The sequence below is a fragment of the Cynocephalus volans genome, chromosome 15 (genome assembly GCF_027409185.1).
Source record: "Cynocephalus volans isolate mCynVol1 chromosome 15, mCynVol1.pri, whole genome shotgun sequence".
Lineage (NCBI taxonomy): Eukaryota > Metazoa > Chordata > Mammalia > Dermoptera > Cynocephalidae > Cynocephalus > Cynocephalus volans.
Genome location: NC_084474.1, coordinates 93,670,002 through 93,684,274, shown reverse-complemented (window position 1 = coordinate 93,684,274; position 14,273 = coordinate 93,670,002). Strand labels below are relative to the sequence as shown.

Sequence of the window (14,273 nt, the reverse complement as noted above, 5' to 3'; positions counted from 1 at the left end):
CAGGGACCCCGCCCTATGCTCCATGCAGCCTCCCCTCGGCAGCACCAACTACCCACACTGTGTCCCACCTTGTGCCTGCTGTGGGCAGGACCACAGTCTCACTGGGCCCACAGGAAGCACTGTTCTGTGGGGTCCCCTTTTCACAGTCCAAAACACCAAGCTTACCAGCAAGTCACTCAGCTGGCCTGCCAGCCCTAGAGTTGGGCTCTGCCATGCAGCTGCCGGTGACAGCTGGAAGCCCAGGCCTAGTTCCAGCACAGGGTCTGCCATGCCCCATTTGCTATGTAACTTTGGACAGGTCTCCATCCCTCTCTGGGCCTTGATTTCTCCGGCTGTAAGAGCAGAAGGTGGGACAAGATGAGATTGAGGGGACTCCTGTGGGACAAATGAGGCATGGAAGGGTGGCCCAGGGAACCAAGAGGAAAGCCCAGAGGGCGGTGGTTGCAGCAGCAGTCGGTCAGCCTGGGATGGCTCCCCAGAGCTCCAGAGCCGAGTCCCCGTGCACAGAGCGCCAGCTATGTACCAGGTGCACTACTGAGTGCCCTGGTTGTTTCCCAGGGGGCAGGTTATGGTCAGCAGTCCCAGATGATTCCAGATGCCTGGGCAGCTCCCAGCCCAGCCCCCTCATTCACCTGCAGAAGTTCTGCCCCCACGGAGCTCCGTTTGCCGCCCCAAAGCCCACGCCATTTCTCCAGCCCTCCACCCCTGAAGGCCCCATACACTTGGCCTGACGGAGGAGGCTGTGTCTGCCCCCTCAGACATGGAGGAGGCAGCGGACCAGGTTTAAGCCAGCCCCCCACTCACGGCTGTCAGTCTTGGGGTCAGTCCTGCCCCCCCCCCGCCTCGTTTCCTGGAATCTGACGTGATGAGTGTTCCTGTGGAATGTCCCATGTGACACGGCAGGACTAGGTGCTTCCTAAGAGGGCGGGGCACCTTCCCTGCATGGACGCACTGTCCCCACTTTGTGTGGGAGACTGAGAAGCAGAGCTGGGCTTGAACCTGGGGCTGCCGAAGGGGCCCCTCCCACCCTGAACACACGTGTCACCTCTCCCCACTCCCCCTGGTGGGTGCCTGCCCAGGCACTGCCCAGTGAATCCCAAGCACAGGTGGGGACTCGTGAACCCTTAGGAAGGATCCCCAGGGCTTCTCTGATCACCCCCTGTAGAAGGCTTCACACACCCCTTCCCCCTCTCCTGCCATAGCTTTGGCCTCCCTGGGGGGGCGGGAGTCACCCCACAGAGCTAGCCTGTGATCCCCCGCCCTGGCAGGCCCCTCAGCCTGGCTGCCACCTTGGATAGTCTTCAGGAAACCATGGTCAGAGTCCCAGTGCCATTTGTATCCTCAACTGGCACCCAAACAAGGGCCACTTGAAAGGATGGATGAGGTCTGGAGTCTCAGGTGCTAGGACTGGTGGCAGGATCCTTCTGCTGGCCCCAGTGTCCCCCACCCTCCCCCGAAGGCCCCCTTGGCTGATGTTTGTGGGAGACCCTTGTGGCACTAGCGCTGCCTGGGCATCGTGAAGCATAAATGCCCCAGCAGGGAGAGGTGCCATGGGGCTCACAGGGGACACTTCGTGTCCCGCCCGAGGTGGCCCAATGCCCCCAAGGGTTCTTCTGTGGGCTTGGGGAGGGCTGTCCAGCAGGCCCGCTCACCGGCAATGCCTGATGGAGCCACAAGATAGGCGGCCAACCCTGCACTGCTCCAATCAGACACCCCTGAAGGGGGCCTGACCCTGGCTCAGCCATTGTCTGACCTTTGACCCCAGCAACAGACAGCCTAGCCTTACCCCATCCCCGGACAGACTGCTGGTGTCTGCTACGTTTGGGAGGCTCTCTCCAAGATTTCTTTGGGTACCAGCCTGAGTGTACCAGGCTGGAGCCCTCAGGCCCTCAGCGATGGGCACAAGGCCTGGCCAGCCCTGCCTGTGACTCAGCAGCCCTTGCCAGCTCATAAAATTTGAGCCTCTGCTGGCTTGGCCTTCCAGCCCCTACCCCCATCCTGGCCACCTCCAGGCCACCCCCTCTCAGAAATGGCATTGAATCCACACTCCCCCCTCATCCCACATAGGCCCAGCAAGACCCTGTGTGCCCGTGCCCTGCCAGCCGGGACAGGTGTAGGGCCTGGGTGGACCAGAGGTTCCTGCACCTCTCCGGGTCTCAGTTTACAACAGTTCTAAGGAGATAGCGCGGCCTGTGGGCTTAGCCTTACAGCAGCAGGGAGGCTACTCCAGAGTGATAGGACCACACGTCCAGAACCTTCAATGGCTCCCCATTGCCCCCGGGATCAAGCCCACCACTCTGGTGCCCATAAGAGCTGCTGAGACTCAGTGTCGAAGCCCCCTGCTCACTCCCAGCTTCATCTCTTGCCCCCCAGGGCTCTACTCCCTTCGGGGTCCCACTACCCCGATGGCCTCCAGCCCTCTGCCCATCCAGGCTGCCTGCCTCCCATTCCACCTCCCTCTGCCCCTAGGAAGCCCTCCCTGACCACGGCCCTGCCCGCAGGCTGGGTTAGGGCCCCCGCTGCTTGCCCTCTCTCTCCTGTTGGTCTGCATCGTAACAGACTGAGCTCTGGCAGGCGGGGGGGTCCTCAGGCAGCCTTCCCTGCATCTCCAGTGGCCAGCACCACCTGCTCAGCAGGTGCTCAGGAGTGCAGGGACAGAAAAGACGAGAGAGGGCGCACTTGGCAGAGGAAACAGCACATGACCCTGACCCCTCCCCAACCTCAGTCCCTCCTATCTTCAGACCCTGAAACCCTGCCCCAGCCCCAGGCTGGCCGCAAAGCCTGTCCCTGGTCAGGGTGTCTTTCTGGGGAGGACAGACCCTCCCAGCCACCACTTCGGGATCAGACCATGGCCAGTCCCATGAGCTCACACCTCCTCCACCACTGAGATTTACAACTGCTCACTCTCCCCACCTGCTGGCCTGTGTCAAGTCCAGGTCTTTCCCACACATCCAACCCCCCCCCCCCCCCCCCGTGCCACAAGACACGCACATGGGCACAAACAGAGGCCCAGGTACCGTGAGCAGGCTCTCAGTCACGGGTACACACAAGCACACCCAGGCGCAGAACACACACAAAGCACGGAACCCGGAGAGAGATGCAGGAACACAGACCTGCGTGGAGCACCCACGAGGGGAAGACCCGTGCGGACTCCCGCTCCCAGGCGGAAATCTGGGCTGGCCTGTTCTCCTGTCCCACACCACACTCCTGGGCTCCTGCAGCTTCTGGCCTCCCCAACTCCTGGGTGGTGTGGCTTGGATTCACCCTTCCGTGCCTCAGTTTCCCCCTTGGTCTCCAGGGGTCATGGAGATCCTGGTGCCCCGGGCTCCCTCCCTCAGGGCCCAGCTTCTCCCGGGGGCCAGCAGGGGCGGGAAGGAGCTCGCCCCGCCCCCAGCCCGCCCCCAGCCCGCTGCCTTTACCCAAAAGGAGCCCCGAGCACAGCCTGACGTCAGGCCCCAGGAAGGCGCGGTCCGAGCGGGTGGGCGGGCGGAGCGGCTCTCGGAGCAGAGGCTGAGCGGGCTCCCCGTTTCCAGCCGCCCCGTGGCGAAGGCACGGTGAGTCCCCCGCGGGCTGGCCACCCGGCCACCCTCTGCCCGGCTCCCCCTGCCAGCTGCTCAGTGCCAGCGTGTCCTCATTCCCCAGCCAGGCAGGCAACAAGAGGGGAGAAGGGCCGAGAAACTGCCCCCAGGCCCGGGAAGGTGAGAGCTCAGAGCCCGTCCTGCCCAGCAGGGAGCCATTTTACAGATGAGAAAACTGAGCCCCTGGAGGCAGAGGGCAGCGCAAGCTGGCCAGGATGGATGGGGCATGGGGAGCTCCGGTGGGCTTCAGGAGGCACCCCGGCCTGGCCTCACCGCGGGGCTCGAAGAGCCAGAACGCTTCCCACGTGGTGCCCACCCCTCACGCTGGATTTCATCCGTTCGTCCATCCCTCCATCCAGCACCCTCACCGAGCATCTGCTGGGGGCCCAAAGCTGGGCCTTGGTTCCCCAGGCCAGGCCGGGGTAGAGGTTGGGGAACCCCAGAGGCATGTGGCAAGGTCTGGCCTCAACCACCACTGCCCCGCAGGCGGTGGGAGGGCTGGGGGTTGAGGGACTCGTGGCTTCAGGCTCCGAGTGGGGCACTCCCCCTGTGGAGGGCTGGTCCCGCCATCCCACAGCTCAGGCCCTCAGCTCCAGGCCCAGTACTTTCCTTACCCCTTACCCTTATAGGGGTGGGGAAACTGAGGCCCAGAGTGGGCTTGTGTACCTCGCAGCTGGCACTGCCCGGCCCAGCTCTCCCTGGCGTAGCTGCTCTGTGAGAAGGCAGCAGGAACAGGGTCCCGAGGGGGGCGGACGGGTTGGGAACTGGCTGGTGGCCAGGGTGCCGGGCGGGGCAGATGCAGAACAGCTGGGTGGCCTCGGGCAGCACTGGGAACAGAAGGGGTGGCGGCAGCTCACGGCCCAAGGCAGGAGGCTGGACCTGCCCACCTGCCCCCAAATTCTTTCCTCAATATCTGTCACCCAGGGGCTCTCCTCCTCTCCGGGGGCTGCCTGGCTGTGTGGCCATGGGCAAGTTGCTGCCCCTCTCAGAGCCACACAGAGCCAGCCCATCAGCAGAAGTGGGGTCTGCTTCTGGACAGCCTGGGTGTGGTAGGGACTATGGCTTGGACATTTTCCCAGCACCTGCTGGGAAACTACAGCGTGGTCCCATTCTGTCCTCGGTAACCTGATGTGATGAGGGGGGAAACTGAGGCTCAAAGAGGCCAGAGTGGCCTTCTTAAAATCATTTGTTCATTCAGCAGCTACTCTGCTGCAGCCCCAAGGGGGCCCGCCTAGGTCCAGGCCCTCATGGCACTCCCAGTCCTGTGGGGGAAACACGACAAATGGGAAAACAAATAAATACCAACCTGTCAGGCAGTGGGCACCGCAGACAAGATAAAGTGCGTAAAGGTGTGCGGGAGCCATGTTCCTGGGAGACCTCCTGCAGAGTCGCACTGGGGTCCGAAGGACACTCCCCTCACCGTATGCCCCGAGCCGGCCCCATTGGCCTCACACGGTGCCGGAGCACAGGAGCCCCTTCCCACCCAGGGCCTTTGCGCATGTCGTACTTATCCCACTGCCCAGAACACTGCTCCCCCAGACCCTCCTGAGGCCCATCCTTCCATGACCAGTCACTTCCTGGTCCACCCCACTTCCAGCTGTGAGCTCTGTAAGGGGGCTGAGTCTGCCTGGGAGACCCTTCTGTGCCCCCTGTACTAAGATTTAAGTCCAGGTCATCTGATACTTCCAAAACCCATGGTCCTCACCCACTTGCTGGGCTGTGTGGCCTGAGGCTAGCTGCCCAGCCCCCCCACACCTCTGATTCTTCTCTGCACAGCGTGGCCAGAATATACTGTCAACAGCAGAGTCCAGGCAGAAGGAGCCTGCTGTGCACTGGGGGACAGCGAGACCTGGTGGGACAGGGAGAGCTCACACCTCAGAACCTCCACCCAGCTGGGTGGCCCTGCACATGTGGCCCTCAGTTTCCTCACAGGCAGAAAAAAGGCCAACAACACCCACTTGGGAGCCTCTTGGGAGGAGTCAGTGAGGCCTTGGGAAGGATCATCTCAACAGGTGCCACCATGAATTGTGGGATTACAGCCCTCCCCCCAGGGGAGTGGGTCCAGGGCAACAGAAGGTCGGAAGGGCTCATGGTAGGCTGTGTGGGGTAGAGACTGTGAGTGACAGGAGCCTTCACCAGGTGGTACAGGCAGCGGGAACAGCATGCCAGGCAGAGGGAACAGCGTGTACAAAGTCAGAGTGCCAGGCTGAGGATGCGCAGGCAGAGACCAGGCAGGCGCACACCGTGGAGTGCCTGCCCCTACAGAGGCTGAGCACGGAGGAGGAGTGTCAGGGACTGCTGCAGCTACAGCTGGTCAGGCTAGAGGGGAGCGATGAATCAGAGTGATACAGAAGCAAGGAGAGGCTGGCTGGGACCGGCAGGACCTCCAAATGTGGCTGTCCTTCCCAGAGACACGTGACGTTTCCATCAGAGCCAGGCAGGGTCAGGCAAGATGGAGCCCAGGTGCCCTTCCCAACAGTGCTCAATCCATACCCATGAGTGAACCCCTTCCCTGAGCTGGGGCAGAGGGAGCTCTGGCAGGGGTGGGGTGGAGGAGGGGTCTTAGTTTCTGGCTAGTGCCACCTAGGACCTGCTGGGTTATCTGGGGTAAGTTTGGCCCCTTTTGGAGGACTCAGCTGCCACTGGGTAGAATGAGCAGTCTCAGACCAGCCAAAAACAGCAGGCAACATTCTAAAACTGATACCACAAAACCAAGAATAATTATAAAAATAAACAGGAAGACAGTTCCCCCAATAATGGCTGTTTTGGCCTTGGAAGTTCATGAGGCTCACTCCATCAGGGGCACAGGCTCGAGCACACACAGACCTGTGGGCACACATGTGGCCTCAGTGCCCTCAAGAACCCCTTGTGCACAAACTCCTGGTTCAGAGATGCCACGTCCAGACCTGCTACTCCATGCCTGGGTGCCAGAGGACCTAGGTTTGATTCCCAGCTCCACCACTTCCATGTTGTGTGACCTTGGGCACATCACTCACCTCTCTGGGCTCTTCGCCTATAAAAGCTGGGATTGCTGTGTGGATCCAAAGTGCCCTGCAAGGTGCCTGGCCCCTAGCAGATGCTCAGAGCCCTTTGGTGGGGAAAAGGCTAGGCCCGGTCTCCATGCCTGCCACTCCCAGCCCCTGGTGCATGAGCTGCAGGCAGCAGGCAGGATCCTGGGCCAGACTCCCAGGCAGGCTCAGCAGCCACCCAGGGCCACCTGTTGCCCCAGGGCTGAGGTCAGCCACTTTTGCTGCCTGGCCCCACACGTGGCAGGGCAGGAGGTAGTCAGGCTGGGGAGAGGTATCTGCTGGGCCGCAGGGAAGCCAAGCAGGTAGGGTGGTTTTCAGGAGAGCCCCCCAAAAAGTCAGGACATGCCCGTCCCCCATTCACCTGCCAAGGAGAAGGCTGGCATGGCCCCCAGGTTCCCCACTCAGGGTCCTTGGACAGGTACCAGCATCCCAAGCCCTGGGAGTCTTGGTCTTCCATTGCTGGGCACATAACAGGGACCCAGCAAGCTGTGAGTGGGCACAGCAAGGCTGCAGCCCCCCATAGTGCTCCAGGAGTGGAGTGTTGGTGTGGCCATCGAGCTGGACGGAGTGGGAGCACCAGGAGGGGGGACAGGGTCAAATGACTTGGGGAGATGCTCATTTGCCCCCCCCCCAGGGAGATTCCCAGGGTCATGAGCTCCACAGAGGCTCTGAGAAGTCCTGCACTGAGTGCCTGGCATGGCCCGGGCCTCTTTCCACCTGTGAGCAGGCTGGTCCAGGCAGAGCCCCATTCAGGTGCAGAAACCAGGAGACTTCAGCGCTCTGACTGTAATTACATACCTCTCATTTGGGGGTGTCTGCGGGTATTTCTCGGTACATTCAACACCTCCAGCCACTCTTCCTGATTTCATTCATTCATTCAACAAACGTGGTTCCCAGAGTCACAGGTGGGGGAACTGAGGCTCCAGGCAGTGGGATGACTTGCCCAGGGCCTGTCAGGTGTTGGATGGTGGAGCTGGCTTGAACCAAAGACCACTGCCACCAAGGAGGGGGGGGGAAATACAGCATGAATCCAAGGGTCAGAGTAATTGGAGGGCTTCCTAGAGGAGGTGTCAGCCCTGCTTAGCTGTTGGGCAGTGAGGATAGAGTTGGGGGCAGAAGCCAATTCCTGCCCAGTACTGGGATGTTGGGTAGTCTGGGGAGAGAGCCAGGCCAGGTGGGGAGGGCACTGAATGCCAGAAGGAAAAACCAGGCCTCACAGGGTTTGAGGCAGCCTTGACGGTTTGCTCAGGGCATCCACTCAGCCAAAGAGAAAGATGGGCATGGCCCAGCTGTGCTGGGCACTGGAGGAATGGATGGCAATAAGTGACTGACAGGGACGTGGGGGTTTTGTAGTGCAAAGACAGAGACAGCCAGGCTCAGGAGAGACAGAAGGGGAACAGACAGTGGGTACAGAAACTCCCAGCAAGGCCCAGGCTGTGGCCAGGGTCAGGGCTCAGAGTGTGATGGGATCCAGGCTCTTTGTGTTATTAGGATTGGGGATCAGTGCGTCACCAGGGTTGGGCTCAGTGCATGTCCTGGGCTGGGGCTCAGAGTATGACAGCTTTTGAGGCTCATTGTGTTACTTGGGTCAAGACTCACCATGTGACTAGGGTCAGGGCTCAGTGTGTGACCAAGATGAGGAATCAGTGTGTGACCAGGACCAGGACTCTGTGCATCACCAGGGTCAGGGCTCAGAGTGTGACAGGGATCAAGGTTCATGATGTTACTGGTATTGTAGCTCAGTGTGTGACCAGTCTGTGGACTCGGTGAGTGACCAAGATCGGGGCTCAACTTTGTCTGGGATCAGGGTTTAGACTCTTGGAGCTGAGAGTGCATTGCTAGCTCCCGCTCTTCTCACCCATCTGACCTCAGGGGTGTTCCCACAGCCCTGGCCTGGCCCCCTAGCACCTCGAGGGCATTACTGGTGGGCATGCAAGGCCAGCCCAGGGAGGCTTCTGGAAGGGCAGGATCCCCAAGCCAGCATCACCCTGGGACTGTCCCCCAGAGGAAGCATTCCGTCATGTTTACTATTTGTCTCTGATTGTGACATTAATACAGACCCAGTGCAGACAAATTGGAAAATGAAAAAACAGGCAGAAGTAGGTCCAAAAAAATGTTTGTTCCATGATGTCCCTTGGGCCAGCTCTGGGTGCTTCCTTGGATGACATCCTCCTCCTTCCTGGGGACCTTCTTGGCCTCCCTGTTGCCCAGAGGACAAAGCCCACATCCCTGAGGCACCAGGTCCCCGGCCCCCACACCCCAGCCTCGTCACCTCCCCTTGCCGTCCCCTTCAGAACGTCTCTTCCTGCCCCAAATACCCTGTCTCTCTGAGCCCACTGGGGCTGGAGGAGGACTGATCAATCCATCCAGCAAACACACCCGTCGAGGCCAGCCTGTCTAGGGCCGGGGGCCGAGTGCCCACCCAAAGACCCCATGAGCCAAGGCCTGGGCCCGCGGGTGGTGGGGGTGACAGGAGGGGCCGGGTGCAGGCCTGAGCAGCATTTGACCTCCCAGCAGGCTCCAGGGCAGCAGATGCCAGGGCGGGTGTCCCAGAGACAGAAGGCATGCTGGATGACCTGAGGCATGAGCTGACCTCTCTGAACCCAAAAATAGATGTGGCCACCTGCCCGGCCGGACCCAACCTTGCAAAAGTAGGAATTCCCTTGTTGTGCCCACCCTCAGCCGGGCTGGGCACCAGTTCCCTGGGAGGCAGGGCTCAGGGTCTCCATTTCACAGGGGTGGAGCTGCCAGAGGGAGCTTGCTGCAGCCGGCCAGCGGGAGGGGGCAGTGTCCACCTGTTCACAGCACACGGCCACCAGGAGGAAATTTGGGAACAGAGAAAGGGAAGGGTCTTCCCTTCCCCTGCAGGTGGGAAAAGGGGCAATGTACACCCAGAATGTCCCTCATGCCACTCCTCCCCGCCTCTCCCCAAAGCCTTCTCCTTTCTCCTGAAAAAGCCAGAAATGTCCTTATTTGGAGGGTCAGCTTGGCTGATGTGGGGGTGGGGTCCCGTTAACCCTTCATTTATAAATAAAGGGATAAATCACTGCCGAGTTAAACATGCTTCAGCCGGAACATAAACAGATGGGCGGCCCAGCCCGGCCCCCGCCCACCCCCGGCCCCAGCCCCAAACCGGAGCACGGTGTTTATTTCACTCACACCCGCTGCGGGATCTGGCTCCAGGCTCCAGCCCCAGCCAGCCACCCCAAGTGGGCTCTGTCTCCTTCTCCGTAGGTTGGGTGATGACAAGGGGACTCACCTCTCAGGGCTAGTAGGGAACTTGGGTGCCAGTGGGACTTGTTCTCAGCACCCCATCCAGCCCAAGCAGGCACTGCAGTTCCCTTCAGGAAAGGTCTCTCCTGAAGAACCTCGGCCAGGGGGTTGACCTGGTGCTGGCCTGGGAGGAGGTGAGAACAGATGGGTGGCCTGGAGGACAGGGGTATGATGGGAGGGGGTGTGGGTAGGGGGTGGGGTGACCAGCCCAGAGGTTCCCACCATGGGCTGGGCTGTCCCAAGGCAACTGGTTTATCAGCCACAAACAATGTGCCGGGCACTGCTGTGCCCTTTTTCCAGATTAGCTCAGTTAATTCTCCCAGCAGCAACATGATTCCCATGGTATAGATTAGGAAACAAGGCACAGAGAGGTTAAGTAACTTGTCTGGGGATGCACAGCCAGTAAGTGGAAGAACCGGTTTGGAGCCAGGGCCTCAAACCACATACTTGGGCCCTGTCATCTTACCTGCCACCTGTGTCTTCTCTCAATCCTGAGCACAGTCCTGCACAACAAGTGCCCTACCTTACAGCAAGTGCAGTTTCAGAATCCCTAGCATTTTGCCAAAGCTTTGCTGGCATGTGCCAGGCCTGGGATTTGAACCCACATCTAACTCCAAAAGCCCACGCCTTTTCTGCTGGTTTGGGAGTCTCCGTCTGAGGGGAGGGGAGAGAGCAGACATTTCACGCCCCAGCCAGGCAACGGATAGGGATGGGGAGTGCTGGGGCCCGCGGTGGGCAGATGAGCCAGGCAATGCCAGCTGGCGCCTCAGGCAACCCTATCTCCTTGTTTCCAGGACCAGGGCGTGCTGGCTGCTGTCATGCCCTCTGTGTTTCCAGCGGGGCCCTTGGCCACAGCAGCCCCCAATGCCACGGTGGCGGCAGCAGCGTGGGCCAACACCAGCGTGCCGGAGATGTCGCTGTTCCACCTGTTTGCCCTGCTGGACGAGGAGCTGCACACTGCCTTCCCTGGCCTGTGGCTAGCGCTGATGGCGGTGCACGGCGCCATCTTCCTGGTGGGGCTGGTGCTCAACGGGCTGGCGCTGTACGTCTTCTGCTGCCGCACCCGGGCCAAGATGCCATCGGTCATCTACACCATCAACCTGGTGGTGACCGACCTGCTGGTGGGCCTGTCCCTGCCCACACGCTTCGCTGTCTTCTACGGTGCACGTGGCTGCCTGCACTGTGCTTTCCCGCACGTCCTCGGCTACTTTGTCAACATGCACTGCTCCATCCTCTTCCTCACCTGCATCTGTGTGGACCGCTACCTGGCCATCGTGCGGCCCGATGGCTCCCACCGCTGGCGCCAGCCCGCCTGTGCCAAGGCCGTGTGTGCCTTCGTGTGGCTGGCCGCCGTTGCCGTCACCCTGTCCGTGCTGGGTGTGACCACTGGCAGCCGGCCCTGCTGCCGGATCTTCGCGCTGACCGTCCTGGAGTTCCTGCTGCCGCTGCTGGTCATCAGCGTGTTCACGGGCCGCATCGTGTGCGCGTTGTCGCGTCCGGGCCTGCTGCGCCAGGGCCGCCAGCGCCGTGTGCGGGCCATGCAGCTGCTGCTCACGGTGCTTGTCATCTTCCTCGTCTGCTTCACGCCCTTCCACGCCCGCCAGGTGGCCGTGGCGCTGTGGCCCAACATGCCGCACCACACAAGCCTCGTGGTCTACCACGTGGCTGTGACCCTCAGCAGCCTGAACAGCTGCATGGACCCCATCGTCTACTGCTTTGTCACCAGCAGCTTCCAGGCCACCGTCCGCGGTCTCTTCCGCCGGCGTGGAGCAGAGCGCGAGCCTGGCAGCGGCGACCTGATAAGCATCCACAAGAGCTCCAAGGGCTCAGGCCAGCACCACGTCCTCAGCACTGGCCCTTGTGTGCTCACCCAGGCCCTGGCTAACGGGCCTGAGGCTTAGTCAGGAGGACTCTGCAGGGGCCAAAGGTCAGGGCTCAGCTGGGCATGCCAACCCAGACACCTGCTGTGCCCAGATGGCAACTCAGTTTCATCTTGATAGATTGGTGATGGCTGCCAGGTGTACTGCATTGAGAGTCTAAAGCCACTGTGCTCTGGTTGATGAGCAATGTCTGCCACAGGCTCCAGACTGGGTGTAGTCACCTAAATGCCAATTATTTGCTATCCCTGGGGTATATTGTGTCCACTGAGAACTCAGGGGGGTAGCCAGGAGCTGCTTCTCATGTGGGCCATTTTTTCCCAAGAAGGAGATCCTCAGAAAAAGAACAAGGACAAAAAGAATATATCAGGGGACATCGATGTGGCAGGAATGGAAGGGGGATGGTTCGTTTCTGGGTAAGATCGCCACCTGATGCCTCTGTGAATTGCACGATGAGGTGGCATGACAGCCACAGCGTGCTCTGCTGCACCAAATGCTTCGATATCTGGGTTGACACCTGAACTCGCAACGACCCCACAAAGGAGAGGGTGTTTTTCACCCATTTCTTGCTGCTGGAAAGGTTAAGTGACATGCACAGGTGCCACAGCTGGGCAGTGGCAGGGTCAGAATCCAAGCCCGACTCCACCTCCTCCAACGCCTTGCCCCTCCTTCCGCCAGCACTGCTCGAGTCTTCCCAAAGCCCTCACTCCAGGGATGCTCTCGGAAGATCCCGCCTGCTGCCTCAGAAAGGCAGGGCTCACGGCCCCGTCCTGTGGATGAGGAAGCCGAAGACGGACACACAGCAACTCGAACCTGGGCCTGCCAGCCCAAGGGTGCTGTCTCCCCGTACAGAGAAGCCTTTCTTCTCCCCTCCAGGGGCAGAGGGGACTTGACCAGCTGCTCTGGCCTGACTCATCATGTCTCCATCTGGCCTTTGCTCGGGAGAGAGCATTTCTCTGGCTCGGGCCTTTGATCACCTCCTCTGAGCTGGACTCCAGGATTGCCTCCCATGTGCCTTCTGTTAAGTGCCTAAGCTCCTGTGAGCCCCTTCCAGACTGGTATATGCGGGAGAGGGACCTGTGATGGGGGAGAGTGCTCTGGTTATCCCTGGCACCTCCAGCCACAAGGCCTGCCCTCAAACTTGGCCACAACTACTGAAGCTGATGAGGTGGAATCCGGGCCTTTCTCTACAGAGAGAAGTCGCACATACTCAGGGTGACCCGTGGCCTATGTGGCTCAGAGCATGAGACAGGGGAAGGAGGAAGCAAAGACAGGGCTTCCCAGCTTGGCTGCAGGCAGATGACCTGTCCCCAAGTTCAAGGTCTTGGAGAGCAGTCTGGGTGGGAGACAGGAAGGCTGTTTAGATCCCCACTTTACAGATGAGGAAACTGAGGCTCAGAGGGGGAAAGGGTCTTGCCAAGATCACAGAGTAAGTTCCTGGGCAACCTAAGGCCAGCACTGTCTCCACCAGCTCCAGATGAGGCCCTGTGGAGCCAGCTTCTGACTCCAGGACTCTGCAGGGTGGCTGGGGCAGGAGGATGTTGGCCCAGAAGAGCCCAGAGACGTCAAAGGCATGCTCAGCAAGGCAGTGGTGGGGCTGGGGCTCCCACCTGGGGCTCCTTCCCCGGCCTGGGTGCCTGAGAAGCAGCAGGCATAATAGTAGTCATTGTCATGACCAACAGCCTTGCCCCTTTCTGGGTGCCAGACATAGTGCTGTGGCCTCCCCCCTAATCTTAGCAGGTACTGCGGCCTTCCCCATATCCCCAGCTCCCTGGTGCAACTCAGAGGGGGGCCATGGCTCACCAGGGACCCCGGAGTTCCACAAGGCAGAGGGTCCTGACTCTCGGGAAAGGAGGTCACCGGGACAGCGCTGTCTGTGCAGAGGAATGCTGCAGACTCCAGGCAGTGGCCCTGATGGTAGGCTTTTGGGGAAGGAGGCTCCAACAGGGTGTTATCTTTCCCAGGACTGCAAGCCAGCACCTGGCAGTCACAGTGTCAAGTGTTCTGCCCAAACCCAAGCCCACTTGTGGGCTCCTCCTCCAGGGTCCTGTTGCCCAACAGTCCCTGAATTGCCTGTGCTCATCCAGGACCCCCTCCACCCTCACTCACAGTCATCCCCAGTCAGGGACCAACTCCATTTATTCAGGGCTCTGGGTTCTCTTGCTCCATCCTGGAGGGACCTCGAAGCCCAGAGACTGCCCACTGGCTCCCCCCTGCTCCACCCACAGCAGCTCTCCATGTCCCCCAGAGCGTGACACTCCCCCTGTGACCTCGATTCTGCTGCTGTGCTGTGAGGACCAGCTCTCGGGCCGTGGCTGTGGGAGGCAGAGGGCGGTGGGCAGGGACACGCAGGCAGGGGGACCGGGCTGGCAAGGGTGGAACCAGCCCCGCCGGCTTCGCGGGCAGTTTCACGGCCCTCTTCTACATCTCACGCCCCTCTGCGTCAACATTCGTGCCTCTGCCACCCTTCCTTTTTCACCCCCGTCAAAGCTCCACCATCCTGGTGCATCCCTGGC

The 14,273-nt window shown here is 60.7% G+C and overlaps 1 protein-coding gene across 1 annotated transcript; it reads left to right on the top strand.

Annotated features, from left to right (window-relative positions):
* Positions 1-3,487: 3,487 nt before the first annotated feature.
* On the top strand, positions 3,488-11,839 carry GPR20 (G protein-coupled receptor 20). Its single transcript, XM_063079090.1, has 2 exons — positions 3,488-3,554; positions 10,675-11,839. Exon 2 carries the CDS (start codon positions 10,699-10,701, stop codon positions 11,779-11,781), a length of 1,083 nt encoding a protein of 360 aa, XP_062935160.1. The 5' UTR covers positions 3,488-3,554; positions 10,675-10,698; the 3' UTR covers positions 11,782-11,839.
* Positions 11,840-14,273: the final 2,434 nt, after the last annotated feature.

Excerpts from the sequence above, each read along its gene's own strand:
- GPR20 (XM_063079090.1), top strand. The coding sequence starts at position 10,699 with ATGCCCTCTGTGTTTCCAGCGGGGCCCTTGGCCACAGCAGCCCCCAAT.